The 23,872-nt window shown below is 37.3% G+C and overlaps 1 protein-coding gene across 11 annotated transcripts in view; it reads left to right on the top strand.

The window, feature by feature from the left end:
- Positions 1 to 22,940, top strand: part of kif1b (kinesin family member 1B) — a 120,911-nt gene extending 97,971 nt beyond the window's left edge. For 7 of the 11 annotated variants that reach the window (XM_073875371.1, XM_073875373.1, XM_073875377.1 and 4 more), the window contains 22 exons: positions 610 to 695; positions 1,414 to 1,543; positions 2,424 to 2,568; positions 2,710 to 2,800; positions 2,947 to 3,065; positions 5,620 to 5,675; positions 7,809 to 7,917; positions 10,076 to 10,142; positions 11,265 to 11,349; positions 11,665 to 11,770; positions 12,785 to 12,811; positions 14,512 to 14,628; positions 14,755 to 14,886; positions 16,089 to 16,150; positions 16,708 to 16,853; positions 16,937 to 17,179; positions 17,262 to 17,333; positions 17,412 to 17,512; positions 17,580 to 17,732; positions 17,813 to 18,005; positions 19,928 to 20,046; positions 20,128 to 22,940. In XM_073875371.1, coding sequence (XP_073731472.1) covers positions 610 to 695; positions 1,414 to 1,543; positions 2,424 to 2,568; positions 2,710 to 2,800; positions 2,947 to 3,065; positions 5,620 to 5,675; positions 7,809 to 7,917; positions 10,076 to 10,142; positions 11,265 to 11,349; positions 11,665 to 11,770; positions 12,785 to 12,811; positions 14,512 to 14,628; positions 14,755 to 14,886; positions 16,089 to 16,150; positions 16,708 to 16,853; positions 16,937 to 17,179; positions 17,262 to 17,333; positions 17,412 to 17,512; positions 17,580 to 17,732; positions 17,813 to 18,005; positions 19,928 to 20,046; positions 20,128 to 20,170 — 2,402 coding nt within the window. In that variant the 3' untranslated portion in view covers positions 20,171 to 22,940. The remainder of the gene's footprint in view (positions 1 to 609; positions 696 to 1,413; positions 1,544 to 2,423; positions 2,569 to 2,709; positions 2,801 to 2,946; positions 3,066 to 5,619; positions 5,676 to 7,808; positions 7,918 to 10,075; positions 10,143 to 11,264; positions 11,350 to 11,664; positions 11,771 to 12,784; positions 12,812 to 14,511; positions 14,629 to 14,754; positions 14,887 to 16,088; positions 16,151 to 16,707; positions 16,854 to 16,936; positions 17,180 to 17,261; positions 17,334 to 17,411; positions 17,513 to 17,579; positions 17,733 to 17,812; positions 18,006 to 19,927; positions 20,047 to 20,127) is intronic. The other 4 variants (XM_073875378.1, XM_073875376.1, XM_073875379.1 and 1 more) reach the window with 1 other exon arrangement.
- Positions 22,941 to 23,872: the final 932 nt, after the last annotated feature.

Raw genomic sequence — 23,872 nt, 5'->3', positions numbered from 1 at the left:
ACCTGCATGTGCAAAACATATACAGTACTGTGCAAAAGTCTTAGGCAATCATGCTACCATTAGATTAGTTGTTTTTGCAATTCTATAGTAATAATCATATATAATAATTTCTTAGTCTCTTTATTAGAATACAACCAGAAAATACAGTAAATGTGTATATAGTATTAAAAACAGTATATAAGTATAAGCTGACGTGTCAAGTATTTAGGTTAAACTCCCCTTTCATTTGAGCAATAGCAGGCAGCTGCAGAATCTCTTAAACCTAAATGAAATCAAATCCTCATTGCTAATTCTAATCGAATGACTCCTCAAAAAACCTCAAGATGTGTTTCGTGCCAAGAAAGGTCACACTAAATACTAACTCATGCCTGAAGAAGACATTTAGTTCTGAAATTTGTTTTGTTTTCAATTTTGTGTACATATTTCCTGTATTTTCTGTTTGTATCTTAAAAGTGAAAAATAAATATGGATGGACGTTAAAATTTGCTAAAACAACAAAGCTGGTGATGGTGGCCTAAGACTTTTGCACAGTAGTGTATTTGTTGCTATTTTAGATTGTTTTAACCGGATTAGCCACGTGTGTATTTACTCTCTGTTGTTTGGATGTAGCTGATGAAGAAGCTCCTGATTATGGATCCGGTGTGCGTCAGTCAGGCACTGCCAAGATTTCCTTCGATGATGAGTATTTTAAAAAGGTACAACTCTCAATCAAGCATGTAATTCCCCCTTTAACTCATTCCCCTCAGCTTTTTTTGTGTAAAGTTGTGTGTCAGTATTTTTGGTGATTTTCACAAAAGATTCACAAAATCCTTCCAGGAATTTTTTCTAAAATATATAAACATACAAATATATCAAATGAAAGAACAGACCCTCTGCTTTCAAACAAACAATAAACAAAACGGGGAAAAAATTTTTTTTAACTCTGAAATATGGGTATTTTTCTTCAAAAATATTTTTTTTAGCAAAAAGCTGAAATAATTATGTTTTTGTGAAGAAATTTTGTTTGAGATGAGATTCAGAACGATTATCAAAATGTACACGGAGTGTAAAATTAATAAATAATTTTTTGCTTTAGCTTTTATTACAAATAACCATAAAAACTAACCAGGAACACGTTTTTTCATGCAAATGTTTTCTCTTTCCCCGCCATCAATCTCGTCAATTAAGAGTTAAATGCAAGTTAGTATAGCATTATGTTAGCAGAGCAAAGGATGTGGGTTCGATCCCAGGGAACACATATACTGTTAAAATGTATACTTTAAATGCACTGTAAATGTATAAGTGTAAATGTATGACCACCATATAGAAACTGCTCCATCAGTATGGCAGCTGTTGAAAAGGAAGTCCTGCCTTTATAACTAATTTTGTTTTCTTTAATTTTCCTCCCCTCTTTTTCACTCTGATCCCATCCAGAGTGATTTCTCGTCTGTGGTCATGACACGCTCTGGGCTCTCTTTGGAAGAGCTGCGAATCGTAGAAGGCCAAGGTCAGAGTTCAGAGGTCATTACCCCTTCAGAAGAGATGAACAGAATCAATGAAATGGGTGAGTATGAGAGTACCGAGCAGCTGGCAAACCCTGAGCTCTGCACAATGCTGTGTGAAAAGAATCGCTTACACGTTCAGACAGATGCTGTTGTGTTTTGGTATGTCGCGTTTGATTTACAGATTCAGTGACCTGAAAGCTTTTCTAGATTTTTTTAATGGCTTCTACCAGGTCAGTAGAAAGCAATGGAAGTTATATAAGAACCACAGAAGCTCTAGTGCTTGCATAAAAAGAAATGTGGTTAAATTTGAACAGAAAACAATACATTTATTATTATACTTACAATTTCAATAAAACTAAACTTTTCCAGGGATCTTGCAACATATCTCTCAGCAATGCATAGCTAGTTTACAAGATTGCGTATTTGTATGATTTTGTACGATCTCAATTGTACGTTTTAGTATTCACCCCAGTCTTGCTGGGTTTAGGGGTTTTGCTTTTGCTATTTATCTAATAAGCATACATGCATAAGTATTAACCTACTGGTAAAATAGTTAAAGGGATTGTTCACCCAATAATAATAATTCTTTCATAATTTACTCACCCTCCTGTTGTTACAAACCTGTATTCATTTCTTTGTACTGCTGAACACAAAGGAAGATATTTTGAGCAATGTTTGTAACCCAACCGTTTTTGAGCACCATTGACTTTAAAAGTAGTATTTTTTCCTACTATAGAGGTCAATGGTGCTTCTGTTTCATGCTTCATTACAAATATCATCATTTGTGTTCAGCAGAACAAAGAAATTTATACAGGTTTGCAACAAAATGAGTGTGAGTAAATGGGTGAACTTTCCCTTTAAGAATTCTTGTTATATCAGGTTAAATCTGTTCACACATATATTTTGTTAATAAATGTGTTGATTTTTTTTGTTTGAAAGACCTGAAGCTTGGGAACGTAGAAACAAAGCTGGGTGACAGCTTAGCAGAACATCTGGAGGTGGGCAGTACCTTCACCTTCCGCGTCACCGTCCTGCAGGCCAGCGGAGTCCCGCCCGAGTACGCAGACATCTTCTGCCAGTTCAAGTGAGTAAGCCTGTCTCCATGGCAACCCCTCCCATCTCATCGGCTTTTATTGAGACAGAGCACACACACCTACGCACCACACACGATTCAGGCATACACAGTCACGCTTCCATCAGTAATCCCGTCTCATGCTGCCAACAGTTTCCTACATCGTCACGATGAGGCGTTCAGCACAGAGCCGCTGAAAAACTCAGGAAAAGGTTCCCCGCTGGGCTTCTATCATGTACAGAATGTAAGTGTCAAAAGGAGTGAGAAAGATGCTTTTAAGAGAGGGAAAATGAGCATTAAAGTGACATAACCACCCTAGAGTTACAGACTGATAATTACAGAACATCTTTTGGTAGATATGAATATATACTGTTTTTATGCCCTGTGTAGATCTCAGTGGAGGTTACAGAATCTTTCATTGAATACATAAAGACCAATCCAATTGTGTTTGAAGTCTTTGGCCATTACCAACAACATCCACTGCACCTTCATGGACAGGACATGTTCAGGTAACATACTGTTGTTTGGTATTAAATATATGATAGTCATATGTTGTTGGATTATTTTATGTTAACTCTTTCCCTGCCAGCATTTAAAAAAAGCATTTTTATGAATTTCATAAAAAATTGAATACCTTCCAGAAAATGATCTTTAAAGAGGTCATAGCGTGAAAATCAGACTTTTTCTATGTTTAAGTGCTATAATTGGTTCCCCAGTGCTTCTATCAACCTAGAAAACGTGAAAAAGATCAATCCAGTAACTTAGTTTGGGTAAGCTATTCTTTGCAAGCATGTAAAAAATTAGGTAGTTCAGATTTCGCCTGTTTTATGAGGTAGGTAGCATGGCCAATTCCAATAATACCACCCCTTAATCTGCACTATCCAACCATGGCACTGCCGTTTAGTGCAGAGAGAAAGAGAGAGAGAGGGGGAGAGAAAAATTATTGACAGCACAATTCAGTTGTGCGATCATTGCAATCAGTGTTTGCATTTTATCAGCTCATTTGCATTTTAAAGGACCCCAAAATGGCACATTTTTGCTCAGACCTACAAAATGGAAATTTTAACATGTTATACTAAATAATCTGTTGAGTATTTTGAGTTAAAACTTCACATATACACTTTGGGGACACCAAATACTTATTTTGCATCTTTAAAAAAATCTCATATATGACCCCTTTAAATATATAAACATAAAATAAAGCAATAAACCCCAAGAGGCGTTGGGTTGCCAGTGCATTTTGTAACAGCTAAGGGGCGTTGTTGGGCACGACGCGAAGCGGAGTGCCTAAGCCCCCTTGGCTGTTATGGAGTGCACTGGTGGCCCAGCGCTTCGAGGGGTTTATTGCGTTTATAAAACGGTTACTTCATATGCATAACGTTAGCGGGATTTTATAAAATAAAACACAAATAAGTTGTAATTATATTAGTATAAATATTACTCTTCCGCCAAACAAAGTAGTTCCTCAGAATCAAGTGTGGCTGCAACAGAGCGCAGTTCACAAACAACAGAGAAAAAGCAAAGGCACAATGAAAATATGATTAAAGACTGTGGTGTTTATTTTTATATATCAACATTCATCTAATTTATACATTAACATTTATATCGTGCAACTGTTGAAGTGATGATCAAATATGTTTGTAAGCATGCTTAACTTTTTCCCCGTCAGCGTTTTTTTTTAAGTTGCCACCCAGTTTTAGTTGAATGCCTTACAGAAAAATGATCTTCTTTAAATAAACATAAGATATCAAATGAAAGAACAGTCCATCCGCTTTCCAACAACATCAAAAAACGTTTCATCCTACCTTCATTTGTTGTCTTATCAGTTATCACCTCTCAAATTTTCAGCTAAATGCGGAGATAATTCCATTTTTGTGAGGAACTTAGAGATCAGATTCAGAGCCTGATCAAAACACACGCTAAATCCACCACAACGCTGTTGTGTCGAGTGAATGCCTCAGTGTTTAAGTTGGATAAGATTGCCCTCTAGTGGATAATAGCGGAAATATCAATAAGACAAAAAAAACTTCAGAGAACGTTTTCTCTTTATTGATGAAATGTTTTATTTATTGACATTTATCTGGATATCGCCATAATTGTGCAAAGGTAGAAAATTTAAAAAAGATTAAAGACTGTGGTGTTTATTTTCATAAATCAATACGCAGCAACAGTGGCGCAGTGATACTTGTGATGCGGTCTGAACCAATGGTTTACCAGGGTATTTTATTACGGCTTAGAACGCGTTTCAACCAATCAGAATGAAGAACCAGAACGAGCCGTTTTATAATATATCAAATGAAAGAATAGACTCTGCTTTCAAACAAAATAAACCGTTTCATCCTATCTTCATTTTGTCCTTATTTAATTATCTTTCAAATATGGTGAGGTTTCTTCAAAAATACCATATGTTGAGCAAAAAGCTGAAATAATTTTTGTAAAGGACTTTTGTTTGAGGTTAGATTCAGAACGAAGACAAAACGTTTTTGCTGTTTTTGTATGAGTGGATGCTTCAGTGTTTTGTAAGTTGGGTAAGAGCGCCCCCTAGTGGATAATAGCGGAAATGCGGATTTAACTGAGAGATTTCTTGTCATTGGTGGGGAAAGAGTTAATTTATGTGGTATGTGTTGTGTAATGTTGTTGCATGTGTTATGTAGTGGGTTATGTTTGTTTATGTTGTTATGTAATATCTTATATATGTTTTGCTACATGTTATGTATTATCTTATTATATATTTTATGTTGTACATTTTGTTTTATGTTGTAACTAATAACAAATATATGTTATGTTGACACTTTTTTTCTATGGAATGACAAACATTTTTTTTTTTATTAGTTTTAAATTTTATGGGTCACATACACAGTACAACATGCAGTAAAAATTCCTTAGTTTACAATAACATTTTAAAAGACTAGAAGAAAGATAAGAAAAATAGAAGAATTCTATCAAATAGATTAAAACACTGTATTAAGAAAGCAAATAAGGTCAATTTTTAATTCATGCCTACTTGACAGGTTGAGGTTTGTGGTTCTTTAAATGTCTAATTAAATTTTCTGCTTCTTTTAGCCCTTCTCAGCCTTCAAGGAAGTACTACCCACCACCTATGCCTCTGTCTAAACCAGGTACACCACCTGCACAACTCGGAAACTGACACTTTGTATTTATCAATGTTCAACTTAAAAGGGCTTAATTTTTTACCAAGTAAATAATCCTTGCCCGGAGCATTCACACATCTCTATCTCCTCACTAATGCTTATTATATTTCATTACATGGCTCATTAAACAAGGAGTACAGTACCTCACACTTTCTAAATGATGCTGAAATCTTATTTGATACGTTATCTCCTCTAAAAAGGGATTCATATATCAAATTATGAAAGATGTTGCTGTTAGCTGTGCCAGTTCACACTGTCTTTTTTATAGGTAACAAATCTCGTTTTGCAACCAAAAGTAAAAGAAAGAGAACGGCCTTGAATTGTCATCCTTTTTGACACAGTATTGATTTTTACCTCAAGCTGTCTCACTTTTATGGAGTCACATGTATCACTATATGAATCTGAAGGTGCTGGAGATAATTGAAAAATCTTTTGATTTATAGATTGTAGATGCAGTGTTTAAAACACCTGTCTTATAAAATCTCCTTAGAGAAGGATTGATAAAATGCCTTGTACTATAGAGTGGCCCCAAATAGTATTTAGACAGTTTTGGAGACTTAAAGGGATACTTCACCGATTTAGCATTCAGCTTTGTATCTGTAGAAACCCGGCAGTATTACTGAATGACCATGTTTCCCTCCATCATTTCCCCCTGAGAGGAGAGATATCTGCATTTTGGTTCTGCAAAAAAGTCCTCCGATGATGCAAAAATCGTCATATTACATCATCGGAGGACTTTTTTGCAGAACCAAAATGCAGATATCTCTCCTCTCAGGGGGAAATGAGGGAGGGAAACATGATCATTCAGTAATACTGCCGGGTTTCTACAGATACAAAGCTGAATGCTAAATCGGTGAAGTATCCCTTTAAATAAATGTAAGCATGTATAATTTTATATATATATATATATATATATATATATATATATATATATATATATATAATTTTCACATTTGACTATGTTTAAGTGTGGTTTAAATGTTTACAGCCACTTTATGATCCATTCATTTATTTTCATTTCTCACATACATTTATTTTCATCTTTGTCTCTATCCAATCCACACTCCCTATATTCTTTCCTGGCATCCTCCTGCCAGACCATGCACGCAAGATTGAGTTGATCAAGTACCTGATGAGCGGGTACGTGCATGGCCAAGTGTTGGACACTCTCTCAGAGCATGCCAACGCGCTGGCCTCCACAGCCATCGCCAGTCTGGAGGACGGGGCAGACCAGCTCGCCCACTTCCCTTTTCTACCCGTACCCAACAGCCCGGTTTTCAAAGTGCCCAAACACCACGGTTGGTACATGTAGGAGCAGCGTAGTTCAGTTTGATAGTAATTGGTGCTGTGCAACGCCTCAAAAAGCATGGCCATGGGCCACCCACAGTCTGTTTAATGCAGATCCGATTGGACGCTTCATCTACATCTCTGGAAAATCCCACTGGAAGTGTTTTCAAACATAGGCATTCCCATTCCCTGCAGGATTAGAAAGAGCTTCAGACATGAGCTATTACCAATGCTTGTTTTTTTTTCAGTGTCACTTGATGTCAATTCCTTTGTGGTTGGTAGCTCTAGATTGTAGGTGGCAGATGTTTTGTGTTCCCTTTTTCTGCTTTGAAGCTGTAGTGCTATGAATATGTTTCTGTGTTTCCACTGTTGTATAAGCAGATCTTTCACTTATGAACATCTCAAGTGTGACAAGGGTTTTTCTTTCATCTGTGAGCGCTAGACGTCTTGCAGCTTTTTCTCTGTGACATCGTCTACCACCTCGAATGTCATACGTTGAGTTAATGCTGCCCGTAGCAGGAAGTGAAGTCCGGGACTACAGCTGTGCTTTTTAGAAACATCAAGCTGTATTGATCTTCTCATGTAGTGTAGAGCTGCTTGTGGTTCATAGCCCTCCCTTAAACCTTCACTTTGTGTTTTTCCCATTACATGACTCACGGTGTTTACAGTGTTTGTCAATCACGCTCAGGTTTTTAATGGATATGAACAGAAACTGACCTTTTGAGTTATGAAAAGAGGTTTGTTTTTATGCCTCCTGATGCCGTATTCTGGGTTATTATGTACGGCTTCATCAATATTCTGCTTTCTCTGCAGTGCCAGCCACTAAACTGAACACCATCACCAAGTCCAACCTGGGTCAGTGCGTGAGCAAGTATGACCTGCTAGCCTGGTTCGAGATCAGTGAACTGGAGCCCACTGGAGAGTAAGGAAGCATTTACAGGACCACCATTCCACCTTTAGAGTTGTTTGTGCAATGCTATAATGATAACCTTATGTAAATATGTCTCTTTATTAGAATGCATCTCAGAAAATACAGGACATTTGTATGCAATATTATAAACAGAAGCTAAAGTGTCAAATATTTAGTGTGACCTCTCCTTACACTTGAGCAATAGAGACAGAGCGCAGCGCGTCATAACCTGAAAACCACGCCCACCGGGGGGGGAAGCAATCCAACTGTCTCCATTGACTTTGTATTGCGAGAAGCCGCCTCCTTGTCATTTCTGGCTTATAACAAAAAACTGAATAATGCCTAAAAGCTGCTGTGTGACAATATGTACAGCTAACAAGCCAAAGAACCCAGAAATAAGTTTTTATAAGCTGTCGAGCCGTAAAACCCAGCTTTTAAGGAGAATAAAGTGGATCGCCGACTACGTTTCCCCCTATTGGACGCAGTTTTACTAATAGGAGTACTTTGAAAAGTTGCCTGTTTCCATTTCTGTGTCTTTAAACGCTTGTTTTTTTTGAAGTTGAAAGCTTATAAAAACGTATTTGGTTTTTTTGGGTTGTTAGATGTACACCTTGTCACACAGCAGCTTTTAGGTATTAATCTGTTTAATTAAGTTTAATCTGTAAATAAGTTTTTATAAGCTGTCGACCCCAAAAAACGAGCGTTTAACGACACAGAAATGGATACAGGCAACTTTTCATAGTAATACTATTAGTAAAACTGCGTCCAATAGGGGGAAACGTACTCGGCGATCCACTTTATTCTCCTTAAAGACTGGGTTTTACGGCTCGACAGCTTATAAAAACTTATTTCTGGGTTCTTTGGCTTGTTAGCTGTACATATTGTCACACAGCAGCTTTTAGGCATTATTCAGTTTTTTGTTATAAGCCAGAAATGACAAGGAGGCGGCTTCTCGCAATACAAAGTCAATGGAGACGGTTGGATCGCTTTCCCCCCGGTGGGTGTGGTTTTCAAATTTGCATAACTGCGCTCTGTCTCTATAGCAGGTACCTGCTAGGTCAAATGAAATAAAACCCTAATTTCTCAAAATAGTTTAAGATGTGCTTAGACCCAAGAGAGGTCACAAATTATAAACGTATTGCGAAAACACGTTACAAAGACTGAATTAGTACTTAATTGTGAAGTATACCGTTATACATTTTATCCACATTTTTGTGTTCAGGATTATTTGGACGGGGCTAAAATGGTGGCTCGATGATGCACCCTAACACAATCACAAGCATTTATTCAGATTGTAGCAATATTTGAAATATATGATCATTTTATCATAAGTTGTCGTTCTAAACCACACAGTGCTCCGATTGTCTTCATAACACATTTTTAGATATGAAGAGTTTTGTTGCAAAACGAGATAAATAAATTTTTTAACATTTTTGTCAAAACATGTTTATTATTATGTTATCATGTTATTATTTTGTTTTATGGTGCTACTTAGGTGTATTTTTAAGTTATGAAGGTTTAAATCAAAACAAACCAACTGCAGTTGCATTGAAATTAATTGGAATGCACAACCAAAAAACGAGATTTCTGAACAATTAAAAAAACAGTGGTTATCTCGTTTTGCAACGAAACTCTTCATATATTTATGAAAACCGGGAGGCTTTTGTCTGTGCCATTGACTTCAGTTAGGTTCACAATCCGTTTCCCAGAAAGGAATGAAAGAAGTCGCCAAAAAGGTCCATGTTCCATGAGTCGTTCAATAATAATATTAAGCGACGAGAACACTTTTGTGCGCAAAGAAAACAAAACAAACGTTTTTATTCAACAATTTCTTCTTCTCCTTGGTTGTTCAAAGGGCGTTCGCCACTAGACTACGGCACATGCTGCTAATGTCATCTGCTGACGTAGTTGCCAATGTTTTTTCCCCACTTTTTTTAAAGCATTATGCAAACATTGTAAACAATACTTAAACAGCCCGTATAAATGCGCAAATTACTTGCCAGCATATTTTGCTTCTGTAAGCTGGCAACTACGTCAGCAGGTGACATCAGCAGCATGCGCCATAGTCCGCTCTGTGAGTGGGCGTGGTTTCGGTGCAGACAGCAGACACGCCCCCAGTATTTTTGGTTGATAGGTCTGCATGCTTTTAAATGTGTTTATTTTTTTACAGGTATATTCCTGCAGTGGTGGATCACACAGGCGGTCTTCCCTGCCACGGTACCTACCTACTGCACCAGGTATGTGTACCAGGATTTATTTTGTCATAATATTCATCTCACTTACTGTATTTATTGGATTATGCAGCTGCTTACTAAATAAACATGATTTAAATTATTTTTAAATATGTTCACTATAGTCTTTTTTCAACTATTGCATCATGTACACACAACTATTGCATGATTTACATCACTTTATTTATTATTATCTTCATTAATGCTATTTAGAATAGGCATTATGTTCTTTTTTTGGGGGGGGGAATAAAATATGTAAACAAAACCTGATTTTGTACAAATAATAGCATTAGTCGTCTAAAAATATATATTTAATGTAAATGACTAGCATAGTGAATCTTTTTGGTGGCCAACAATCACATATTCCAGAACGCTGCTGTGTCATAAAATAAATGATCACATTTTATCATTATCTTGAAGTTATAATACACATAATTTCTAAATGCTAATTTCCCTCTGCCTCTCTGTTCTAAAACTGCATGATTTTGAAAAAAAATGCCCTTTATTTCCTTTAAATTTCCTTAAAAATTTCCTTTAGAAAAAAAAAATATTGTAGACTGGTATACTATGTTTACCTTACCTTCTGTGATGTGACTACACTATTGTTTAGGTGCACACAATGTTAATGCTGAATTTTGTTTGCTGTCATTGGCCAAGGTCTTATAAATAATTTAAAGGGGACATTTTACAAGACTTTTTTAAGATGTAAATAAGCCCTTGGTGTCCCCAGAGTACATATGTGAAGTTTAGCTCAAAATACCATATAGATAACTTATTATAACATGTTAAAATTAACACTTTGTAGGTGTGAGCAAAAATGTGCCGTTTTTTGGTGTGTCCTTTTAAATGCAAACGAGCTGATCTCTGCACTAAATGGCAGTGCTGTGGTTGGATGGTGCAGATTAAGGGGCAGTATTATCCCCTTCTGACATCACAAGGGGATCCAAATTTCAATAAGCTATATGCTTGCAGAGAAGGGTTTACCAAAACTTAGTTACCGGGTTGCTCTTTTTCACATTTTCTAGGTTGATAGAAGCACTGGGGACCCAATTATAGCACTTTGACATGGAAAAAGTTGTGATATGTCCCCTTTAAATGCCTGTTTCTGTTATTTGTGTCTGTTCTCAGGGCATCCAGCGAAGAATCACAGTCACTCTGATCCACGAGAAAGGCAGTGAGCTGCACTGGAAGGATGTCAGAGAGCTGGTGGTTGGTGAGTTGTTTTTTATTTATTTTTTAAATTTTGAGTATTGCTCCAAACCCATGCTATTGGTCAGACAAACAGAGCATGGCAGGATAATCATACTACAGACTACCTTTTTTAATGCCGTTCATAAAGGTTTATGTTCCTATTATAAACATCCCACATTGTTAAGGGTACGTGTTGTCTTGTATGAGTGCTGTGCAGTTAAATATACAAATTGAATAGCTGAGTAGGTCTTTTATATGAATGTTCAGAATCTCACCAGGTATAAAATCTGTATCCTAGATGCTCCCATCTGACAGATATTTATTGTGCTGCTTTTAGGTCGAATCAGGAATAAACCTGAAGTGGACGATTCGGCTACCGATGCAGTCCTGTCTCTCAACATCATTTCGGCTAAAAACTTGAAATCTTCCCACAACTCCAGCAGGTTTGTCACACTTGCTTTCCACATTACAATCTGGCAACCTGAACATTATGTACAAACATGCAGAATGCAATACTCGGTGGTCGTTTAAAATCAGTTTATCATGTCTGCGGTCAATAGTAGGTTGTCTGGCTACACAGCATGCTTGAAAGCTCTGCTCACCTAATGCATCTGCTTAACTGCTTAGGATTAAGGAGAGTTTACTGAAAATGAATCACTGCTGCTGTCAGTAAGAGGAAAGAATACATAAGTGCAGGAAAAACCTGCAGAGGACAAGAGCGACATCTAGTGAACCAAATAAGTAACAGCAATTAAAACCAACCATTCAATTTAAAGGGACAGTTCACCCAAAAGTGAAAATTTGTCACCATTTTCTAACCCTAATGTTGTTACAAACCTGTATAAATGTCTTTGTTCTAATGAACACGAAGGTAGATATTTTGGGGAATGTTTGTAACCAAACCGACCAGAGGCCCCATTGACTTACACAGTAGGATAAAAGAATACTGTGGGGTCGATGGAGCTTCTGATCGGTTTGGTTACAAACATTCCTCAAAATATTTTTTTATAATATTTTGTGTTTTCTATCACTTTAAATTCACATCTGTGTTTTCCCCCCCACAATTTAGCATTTTAGCAGTAAATGCAGAGTAGTGCAGGCAAATATATAACAATTAAAATACATAGAATGAAATTGATAGTATTTGCACTTCTAGGAGCTCAAAGAGATCCAAAGAGCACAAAACTTTATTTTTTAAAGAGTCACATTCAAAGTTCCTAAGCTGACGCCTTGCCAGTACTTGTATATTTATTTTGTTATGTTATATTTGCTGTATATATGCTTTATTTATTCTGTGCATGTCGTCTTTTAATGCACTCAATTTTATTTATATGTTTAATCTCAGTGCTTGTTTTAATCATATTTATTTCTGTTGGCTGACTGTTTGTGCTTGTTTTGTCTCTTTCTTTTTGTTCTCGAACGTTTCCTGCTGCGGTTGGACTCTTGGTTTTCTTCAGCTTGTGTATTGATTGTGATATTTCTAGGTATCAAAACTAACAGATCATAAAGCAATTTGACCATAAACTGCTTTATGAGCGTCTCTTAGTACATCTGTGTTATTGTTTACCCACCTATTGCTTCCCTCTTAGTTCATTGTACAAGATTGAATCAATTAAAAACCTCATGAAATCAATTGGAGATTATATTTGTGATATAACTCAACATTTTGGCCATCTAAAAAAATAAATAAATGACAGGCGTTGTCACAATTTTCTATTTCAATAGGAAATACATCAGGAAATCAAAGATAAACGCCGTCTTCCAATTAAAGGATTAGTCCATTTTCTTAAAAGAAAAATCCAGATAATTTACTCACCACCATGTCATCCAAAATGTTGATGTCTTCCTTTGTTCAGTCAAGAAGAAATTATGTTTTTTGAGGAAAACATTGCAGGATTTTTCTCATTTTAATGGACTTTAATAGAGCCCAACATTTAATACTTAACTCAACACTTAACAGTTTTTTTCAACGGAGTTTCAAAGGACTATAAACAATCCCAAACGATGCATAAGGGTCTTATCTAGCGAAACGATTGTCATTTTTGACAATAAAAATAACAAATATACACTTTTAAAGCACAACTTCTCGTCATGTAGATCCGGTCGTGATGCCCCAGCGTGACGCCACGCAATACGTCATGACATCAAGAGGTCACAGAGGATGAATGTGAAACTCCGCCCCAGTGTTTACAAGTGTGTTGAAAGAGGACCCTTCCTACGTTGTATGTCAACTGATACTAATTAATGTCTTTGTGTCAGTTTATTGTTTAAAATGGTCCGCAAATGTGCGTTTTATATATGTAACACGTGACCTCACTACGTCACCACGCATTTACGTTAGGTCACGCTGGACCGGACCCAGACGAAAAGCTGTGGTCCAAATGTACATCTTCTTTATCTTTCTTGTCAAAAATGACAATCGTTTTGCTAGATAAGACCCTTATGCCTCGTTTGGGATCGTTTGTGGTCCTTTGAAGCTCCGTTGAAAAAAACTGTTAAGTGTTGAGTTATGTATTAAATGTTGGGCTCTCTTAAAGTCCATTAAAATGAGAAAAATCCTGCAATTTTTTCCTTTAAAAAAACATAATTTCTTCTCGACTGAACAACGAAAAACATCAACATTTTGGATGACATGGTGGTGAGTGGATTGTCTGGATTTTTCTTTTAAGAAAATTGACTAATACTTTAAGTTCATGAGGTCTTCAAGAGAAAGAGTTTGAGTCACTGTTTCTACATTGTGAGTGCAAAGAGAGACACAGAAAGGCCTTTGTGTTTACCTGTCTGTGCCATTTAAATATTGTTGTTGCATTCAGTACAGTTTAACACATACGTCGCTTCAAGCTCACACCCAATCGCTAGTAATATAACACCCGTCCACATATTAACATTTTACATGCTTTAGCATACAAAAGACAGAGATACACTGACAAAAGCATTGCAATGAGCAACTGTCTTTTATTTTAGGATTCAGGGCTTGTGAGGTAACAGCTTTTGTGAGGTAAACCTAGAGAAACTATGTGCTAAATATCACACGCTTTCCATGGAGAAGAATTGCATTTGCCAATGCAATGATTCACAGAAATGTCTTTAACATACTCTTTTAAATAAGATGCATAGTACAGTACTTCTGTAGATATATATTTTCATACTAGCCCAAAACTGAAGTATCTTTCACTATGTTTAGGACATTTTACCGTTTTGAGGCGGTGTGGGACAGTTCCCTCCACAACTCTCTCCTGCTGAACCGCGTCACCCCATACGGAGAGAAGATCTACTTGACCCTGTCTGCTTATTTGGAGCTCAGCTTGTACTCTATGTGTCTGTGCTTGTTAACTGTTCATACATGTGGGACTCTAGTATATTTTTTAGTATGCAGCTTTAACACGCACAGCTTTAACATGTGTACTGTGACCTCTACCCTGCAGCTTGACCACTGCATCCAGCCTGCTATCATTACCAAGGACATCTGCATGGTCTTCTACTCCAGAGATGCTAAGATCTCTCCTCCACGCTCCCTGAGGAACCTGTTCGGCAGCGGTTACTCCAAAACCCCTGACTGGTAACAAATTTTATTAGTAAGAGAAATGTTAAATGTGGGGTAAATGCTGTAATTCTTCTATTTTCATCTAATTTTCTATATTTTAGTAAATACATTTTGCATAATTTACATTAGCTATATTCATTATAACATGTTTAATTATGCTTGCTGCTTTAATCATGTCATAATATTTGTTTGTTCCTCAACATTTGCTGTACAAATTAAACAAGTAAAGACAAAATATTGACAAAAAACTAAACTTTATAGAAATAGTGGCCACTCATGTCATTTAAAAGTAATGTATAAACTTTGCCTTAAATACATTCATATTAATCACATCAAACTTTAAAGGTGCATTGTGTAACACTTAGAAATGCAATATAATATAAATTACTATATTATCAGTGGTGTAAGGCCTTACATAATGAACTGTATTGTTATATTACCTTAGAATGAGACGTTTTTATCAACATACACCACGTTTCCTTACAAAAAAGTTGCCATTTTGTGCCACCATGTTTCTACAGTAGCCCTAAATGGACAAACTGCTCTATAGAGTATATAGTATGAATATGGATAGTATGAATGAATTCGGATGCACCACATCAGCCATGTTGATACATCACGTGACATACGTCGTCATAACAAGAAGTTAGTCGTTAACTGGAATGCCATTAAACAAGCACAATTTAACCACGAGGGACAGCTGTTTAAATGTATTTGCATTTGAATAGAGCTACTTTACCACTTTTGAACATTTTTAAATAAAACAATGCATCTCCATCTTCTTCTTTGCTGGATAACTCCTTTCCCGGGAGGCTTACGGGATAATAAAGGGTCCATCAAATGAACACTTCAGGATCTTGCTGGAAGTAGTTGGTCATCCGGGTACTTTCGCCCACTATGCTATGCTATGAATTCGGACATATATATTTTGGAAGTAGGCGGTTTTAGACGCAGCCGTCGTCCCTGTGTGCATTTCGAAAGGGAGGACTGAGCTGTGGATTGAGCCATTGGTTGCAATTAACAGTCTAACCACTAGATGCCGCTAAAAATCTACACACTGGACCTTTAAATGTCAATATAAAAAATGTCTAAATAAAGAAATGTATAAATACTCCTGTAATACTGGAATAAAAGTCCTGCTTGTAAAAATGGGCTTTAGGTTCTAGTAAATTTTGTGTAACCTTTGCCAACACATTTCTGGCTTGTTTCTATTACAGTAATAAAGTAACTGGTGTGTATGAACTCAGCTTGTGCAAGATAGCCGACACAGGAAGCCCAGGTTAGTTTCTTTTTTAGAAACGGTATTGTATTTCACTTTATGCCATTTGTTTTAGGTGTGAAACACCCTCATAGCCTTCACGAAGAAGGTAATGTGGTAGTACAATGATTTATTGAATACATTACAATGTTTTTTGATACCCTGATATAATTTGAATACCAATACCAGGATAGTAAAGGAAAACACCACAGTTTTGCAATATTTTACTATGTTCTTGCCTCAGCTTAGACGATTTAATACATACATTCAATGCAAGCACTTAATCTTTGTAAGTGCATACACATTCACGATGCGCTCTACAAAGAATAAGTGCACGCATTAAAAAAGATAGGTATGTATTAATTTGTCTTAGTTGAGGTAAGAACTTGGTAAAATATTAAAAAACTGTGGTGTTTTCCTTTAATGTAGAACTTTAGTACTATAGTGTATCAAGGTACAGAGAACAATTATTAACATCTGATTCTGTCACTACACAATTGCAATTTTTCTAGAAATAGTTATCTACAATAAAGATAAGATTTCAAATCACTCATTCTACGGTTACACAATGTTTTCAGGCATGCAGCGACGAAGAAGAAAGATCCTGGATACGTCAGTGGCTTACGTGCGTGGAGAGGAGAACCTGGCCGGCTGGAGGCCCAGAGGAGACAGTCTGATCCTCGAGCACCAGTGGGAGCTGGAGAAACTCGAGCAGTTGCATGAGGTCAGTATGAAGATTGAGGATCATATCTTTTCAAAGATCATGTAGGCAACTGTGATCACACTCTGATGTCCATTTCTGAACAGGTGGAGAAGACCCGTCACCTGCTGCTGCTCCGTGAGAAGCTGGGTGAGACGTCTCCTCTTAAATCTCTCAGCGAGTCTCTGTCTCCCAGTCTGAGCAGTGGAACCCTCAGCACCTCCACCAGCATCTCCTCTCAGATCTCTTCCACCACCTACGAAAGCGCCATCACGCCTAGTGAGAGCAGCGGATACGACTCCACAGACATCGAGAGCTTGGTAGACCGTGAGAAGGAGTTGGCCACCAGGGTAATGATGGACAACTTTTTATTTATTTACATGCATTTGTGTTCATGTACCAAGCGATATATATATGTCATTTTTGTTTCAGTGCCTCCGGCTCCTGACGCACACATTTAACAGTGACTATAACCAGATGTGCCACAGCATCAGTGATTGCAAGGTAATGTTATGAAAAATCGGCAGTTGCAAGTTTGTCAATGCATTCAGTACATGGCTTTAATGATCTTGTCTTTCCCAGTTATCAGATATCTCTCCTATGGGCCGTGACCCATCAGTCACTAGTTTCAGCAGTGCCACTCTCACCCCATCCTCCACCTGTCCTTCTCTATCAGACTCTCGGTATGTTTTGCGCATTGGATACACTTAATATATATCTATAGGATTCTCACATCTATGTTATTTTCAGGACCCCTGAAGCTAACTCTCGCGCCACCAGCCCTTCCTGTTCCGACTACGAGAACTTCCCCATGGTGCCCATCCTGGAAACATCCTACCTGGCACGTGCCGGCAAACACGAGTTCCTAAACCTTTTGCCTGATATCGAGGAAATGAGACCTGGGTACGATTAACTTGTTTATGCCTCTGTTAATGTATTATTCACAAATGTACATGACTGACCCGCCCGGTGATCTCGCACAGGTCTGTGGTGTCCAAGAAGGGATTCCTCAGCTTCATGGAGCCCCGTTCTAACTCTTGGGTAAAGCACTTTGTGGTGGTTCGTCGGCCATACGTGTTTATCTACAACAGTGACAAGGACCCGGTGGAGAGGGGCGTGCTGAATTTGTCAACCGCCCAGGTGGAATACAGCGAAGACCAGCAGGCCATGCTTAAGGTAAAACCTGGTTATGTGAGTGTATCAAATACATGTGCTGATCATATAATTAGAATATCATAAAAAAGTTGATTTATTTCACTCTGATAGTGGCTTTCAGCTCTTCTGCATTGTTGGGTCTGGCATACCGCATCTTCCTCTCACAATACTCTCACAAGATAGAAAATCTATGGGGTTAAGGTCAGGTGAGTTTGCTGGCCAATTAAGAACAGTGATACCATGGTCCTTAAACCAGGTACTTGTAGCTTTAGCACTGTGTGCAGGTTCCAAGTCCTGTTGGAAAACGAAACCTGCATCTTTGTAAAGTTGGTCAGCAGTAGGAAGCATGAAGTGCTCTAAAAATTCCTGGTATACGGCTCACAATCCTCTCCAGGGTGCGGTTATGCCTATTGCTTGTACACTTTTTTCTATCACATCTTTTCCTTCCCTTCGCCTCACTATTAATGTGCTTGAACACAGAGCCCTGTGAACAGCCAGCCTCTTTTGCAATGACCTTTTGTGTCTTGCCCTCATTGTGCTAGGTGTCAATGGTCGTCTTTTGGACAACTGTCAATTCAGCAGTCTTCCCCATGACTGTGTAGCCTACAGAACTAGACTTAGAACTGACCTTGGACTTCAGAAAACACAGTGGACCAACACCAGCAGATGACATGGCACCCCAAACCATCACTAACTGTGGAAACTTTAAACTGGACCTCAAGCAACATGGATTGTGTGCCTCTCCTCTCTTCCTTCAGACTCTGGGACCCTGATTTCCAAAGAAAATGCTAATTTACTTTTATCAGAGAACATAACTTTGGACCACTCAGCAGCAGTCCCAAGGGAGATGCTTCTGACGCTGTCTGTTGTTCAAGAGTGGCTTGACTCAAGGAATGCGACAGCTGAAACCTATGTCTTGCATACGTCTGTGCATAGTGGTTCTTGAAGCACTGACTCCAGCTGCAGTCCACTCTAGGGTGGCCATTCGTGCCACTTCCGCCAGACACATCCTGAACATGTTTTCGGGTGCGTTCTCTGAAAGTCGCGTTGCTCGACCGCATACGGCATCGAGGTTCTAACATTTCAGTTAAAATACATTAGAAAATTAAGATTTATTTCTTTTAAGACATACAACCATTGAAGTTTAATTCTTACCTTGAGATGTAACAGTTGCTTTTCTGAAATTTAACCCGAAATATTAAACCTTGATGACGTATGCGGTCGACCAACGCGACTTCCGGATAACGCACCCGAAAACATGTTCGGGACCTGTCCGGCGGAACTGGCACAAATGGCCACCCTAGTCCACTCTTTGTGAATCTCCCCCACATTTTTGAATGGTTTTTGTCTCACAATCCTCCCCAGGGTGCAGTTATCCCTATTGCTTGTACACTTTTTTTCTACCACATCTTTTCCTTCCCTTCGCCTCTCTATTAATGTGCTTGAACACAGAGCCCTGTGAACAGCCAGTCTCTTTTGCAATGACCTTTTGTGTCTTGTCCTCCTTGTGCAAGGTGTCAACGGTCGTCTTTTGGACAACTGTCAAGTCAGCAGTCTTCCCCATGATCGTGTAACCTACAGAACTAGACTGAGGGACAATTTAAATGCCTTTGCAGGTGTTTTGAGTTAATTTGCTGATTAGAGTGTGGCACCAGATGTCTTCAAAATTGAACCGTTTCACAATATTCAAATTTTCTGAGATACTAAACTTGTGATTTTCCTTAAATGTCAGATAAAATCATCAAAATGAAAAGAAATAAACATTTGAAATATATTAGTCTATGTGTAATGAGTGAATATAATATACAAGTTTCACTTTTTAAATGGAATTAGTGAAATAAATCAACTTTTTGATGATTTTTTAATTATATGACCAGCACCTGTAGTTGTTTAAATGCCTGCATAAAAAACATAACTGATTGTTTATTTTGAATACCCTTCAGACACCCAATACATTTGCTGTGTGCACTAAGCACAGAGGGATTCTGCTCCAGGCTAATAATGACAAGGACATGAATGACTGGCTGTATGCCTTTAACCCACTACTAGCGGGAACAATAAGGTAAACTTGCACAAAACAGACCCCGCTAATTTTATTTTGTGATTTTGCATGATTATCTGTTTTACCTTTCTATATCTTCAGGTCAAAGTTGGCGAGGAGACGGTCCGGTCTGATGAAGAACTAAACGGGCGATCTTCTCTCGTGCTAAAATAGTGCTCATATTTTCTCTGTCTACCTTTACAACGTACCAAGTGTGTGAAGACTTCTAAATCTTTGTGGTTCTTGACGGTTTCTCTTGTATGTAGACCTGTGGCTCTCTTCTCCTCTCCAACAAATGAACTTTCAGTGAACACCAAACTCCTCCCTCTCTCGATTTCTCTCCCAACCCATTGTGTTATTAATCGGATTGATTCTGTCTTCAGTTTTGTCACAACCGAACCTCCTTCAAGTAGCATGTTGTAATAGTCTTTGTGTGTGCACGAATCTTCAGAGCAGGTTCTTCTTTATCTTGAGTTACTCTTGTCTGTGAAGATCGTCCTTAACAGTGTTGTCCGCCGGGAACATCTCACTCTAAGCTTTGAGAGAAAGTTGGTTTGCTATAAAAGCCTTTAAAATATTCAGTTGGGTCAAAATAAATAATAATATTAACTTAATGATCAACTTTCTCTGATATAAGATATAAAAAGAAAACGGCTTTGCTTCAGATACCGAGTTCGCTGATGTACCAACAAGGGATCTATTTAGTGTATAAAAAAATTGAAGATGTTTAGATGGACCAAAGCACTGCTTAAAGATTTGTTTTTTTTATAAAATTGAATGTTATTCCAGTATTGGCTTAATGGATTTGCTAAATCTGAGCAAGCTGTGATAGATAGTTGAGGCTTATGCCGTGTACATACACCAGTTTATTCATAGGACCTGAACCGTACCATGTCGCAATGTCGCTTGGCACAAAATCCAAATATCAAGGATGTAAAACATAACATTTGCAACGTATGTAATCGTGAGAAGTACGATAGCACGGAAAGACGGTGGTGATATCTCAGTTTTCTGTAGCTTGCAGGAGGGTTGTGCTCGACATGATTCCCTCAGTAGATTAGGAAAACAATGGTGCAAAAAATTACCTTAACCAGAACATCAGTCTGAATGGAAATCTGTACATAATTTCTCATGAAGAAAGATTGCTTTTTGTTCTCACTGTATTACTAAGAGACAATGCATAAGGCCAAAGTGGCTGTGATGGTTTGCCTATAAGTTTGGGATTTTTTGAAGGAGATATGTTTAGGTAAGGTTACAAATGAATGATAGATTGTCGGTTTTGCCTCTGGCCAAGTAAAAAAGCTTAAGTACTCCATAAACCTCAACAAAAAATCATTAAACCAGCCTTTCTTCCCCACTACAGTACAGTATGAGAGGGGTTTGGATTTTCCTATCATTGATCATTCAGTGTATCTCTTTACTGTACTGATTATCTTAACTTATTTTTAATAATATACAGTGTTTTACATTATCTGAATGGCAAATTCATTCTGTACAGTGGAAGGCTGTGCAAGGGCACTCACACTTTATTCAGTGGTTCTCTGTTGCTTATTTAAACATATCTACTTTGACCACTAACACTAATGTTTGTTTCATCACTGTCGGTAGAAAATGGGTTTTGAAGAAATTGGCACTGCACAGATCGGATATGCAGGCAATATTTGCAGTGAAGGGAAAAGATGGTCTGTGTTTTGCTTTTTATTGTTGTTATGAAAATCTTTGCTCTGTAGCTTTTAAAAGATAGGCAGTGAGTGATATCGCTAGAGTTATAGTCTGGTGAAATGGATTTGATTTTGGGTGTGTACGACTTGAGTCCTCTGGCCAAACAACCAGCAGGAATTACTGCCCATCAGATTCAGACAGAAAGGTCAAGTCAATATTCTTGCTGCTTATAGACACATTTTCACAGAGAAAGCATGAAAACAGCTTGGGAAAATTTGGCCTTTGGGTCGGGTAACCTAAGGAGCTTTACTGAGCTGTTTGAATGTTACAGCATCTGTAAAAATGTTTATATTGAATATTATATAAAATTAGTTCATAATGTTTAAACTTATGAGGAGTGTGTTACATTTATTTGTCAGGGCAAAGATTTTCAGCATTTTCTACCACCTTTGTTGAGTGATTTGTGTATAGATATTCATAATGAATTTCTTTATCTGTATTTATTTTGCAATGTATATATATTAGTTTGCAGCTCTTTGCACATAATATGTGTTTATACAACTAACAGATCAAATAAAGCTTGAACTATGTTTTTGTTGTTTTCCCAAAAGGAAAATGGTTTTAGATTTTGATGTTTTACTCTTTGAATGTACCTTAAACGCATCAGACAAGGGATAAAAAGATTTTTATTAGGGACTGACTATTGACGTTTATTTTTTTAATAGAGCTTTCCTTCATCACAATTTGGCTATAGTGTAAGAGCACTTAATTTAAGATTAGAGATATAGTTATTAAGAGCAGATTTATGATGAAGATTGTTAGTTTTATTTTCTAACATCAGGGAATAAACTTTTTGTGCTCAGTCATGCATTTCCCATACTGCCTTTAAAGCAAACCTTGCATTATAACATCATCACATCCCCCACCCAAAAGAGGTCTAATTTTACCAAATAAGCATCATGGTCACAACGTCATTGTGGTAAAACAACAGAAAACATTAAACCATTAACACTGTACATTATTTGTCAGATTGGCTTCATTTTCATACTTATTTTGTAAATATTACATGTTGTATGGAACTTGGATTAAAATGTAAATATGTCTCCTGTATTTGTAATAATTATAATCCATTCGCTGTATAGCTTAGATGTGTAATGCATATATCTTAACTCTGTGTATGGTAATCTTGCACCATTGACCTGTTTAGTGAATGAGGTACAATAAAACTACAACCAGTGCATTAGACAAAGAAAGATCTTGTTTTGTTTTCTTTATGTGAAGCTGGAAAATAACAGAATCATCTGAGGAAAAGATTATGTTTTTACTTAACAGTTATTCCATATACCTGGTAAGGTTTTTGTCAAATAATAGATACAGTAGTATACAGTATACATCCCGAGCATATACTTGAAAGATGTAGTAGGTTACAGCAGTGGTTCTCAAACTTTTTCAGCATGCGGCCCCCCTTGTGTACAGTGCATTCCTTTGCGGCCCCCCCAAAGAAAATGTATGACAAAAACAGTTCTAAAACTTAACACTTTAATTAAACAAAACATTAAATTATACAAAGTAGTGCTATTGGTTAGTAGCCTTATTTTTTTTTTTTTTAATTACACGATATTCATGATAAATTCATGTATTTTATAAAATGTCATAAAACTGGGGTCCACCTGGCACCATCTCGCGGCCCCCAGATTGAGAACCACTGGGCTACAATTTTTAATAGTTTTATGTATTACCTTAATTTATTTATAGTTTTATGGTATTTATTATTTGTTAACTTAAACGAATAGTTCACCCAAAAAATTTTATTCTTTAACCATTTACTCCAGTTTATGTCATTCCAAACCCGTATGACGTTTGACTAACAGAAATTTTCTCAAAACAGTTATACGGGTTTGGGGCAGTGACTTAAAATACTTTTTTTGGGGTGGTGAGCAATCCATAAATTTAAAGGACAACATCACAGTTTTTCAATACTTCACAATGTTCCCACCTCAACCAAGACAAATTAATACATCCCTATCTTCATTCAATGCGTGCACTTAATCTTTGTACAGCGTGTATGTGTTTGCATTAAGCCTAGCCCCATTCATTCCTTGGGATATAAACAGGGATGAATTTAGAAGCTACCAAACACTTCCATGTTTCCCTATTTAAAGACTGTTTTATGAGTAGTTACACG

The sequence above is a fragment of the Misgurnus anguillicaudatus genome, chromosome 13, assembly GCF_027580225.2.
Source record: "Misgurnus anguillicaudatus chromosome 13, ASM2758022v2, whole genome shotgun sequence".
Lineage (NCBI taxonomy): Eukaryota > Metazoa > Chordata > Actinopteri > Cypriniformes > Cobitidae > Misgurnus > Misgurnus anguillicaudatus.
Note: the sequence above shows the minus strand (reverse complement) of the source record. Positions and strands in the feature narration are given on the sequence as shown.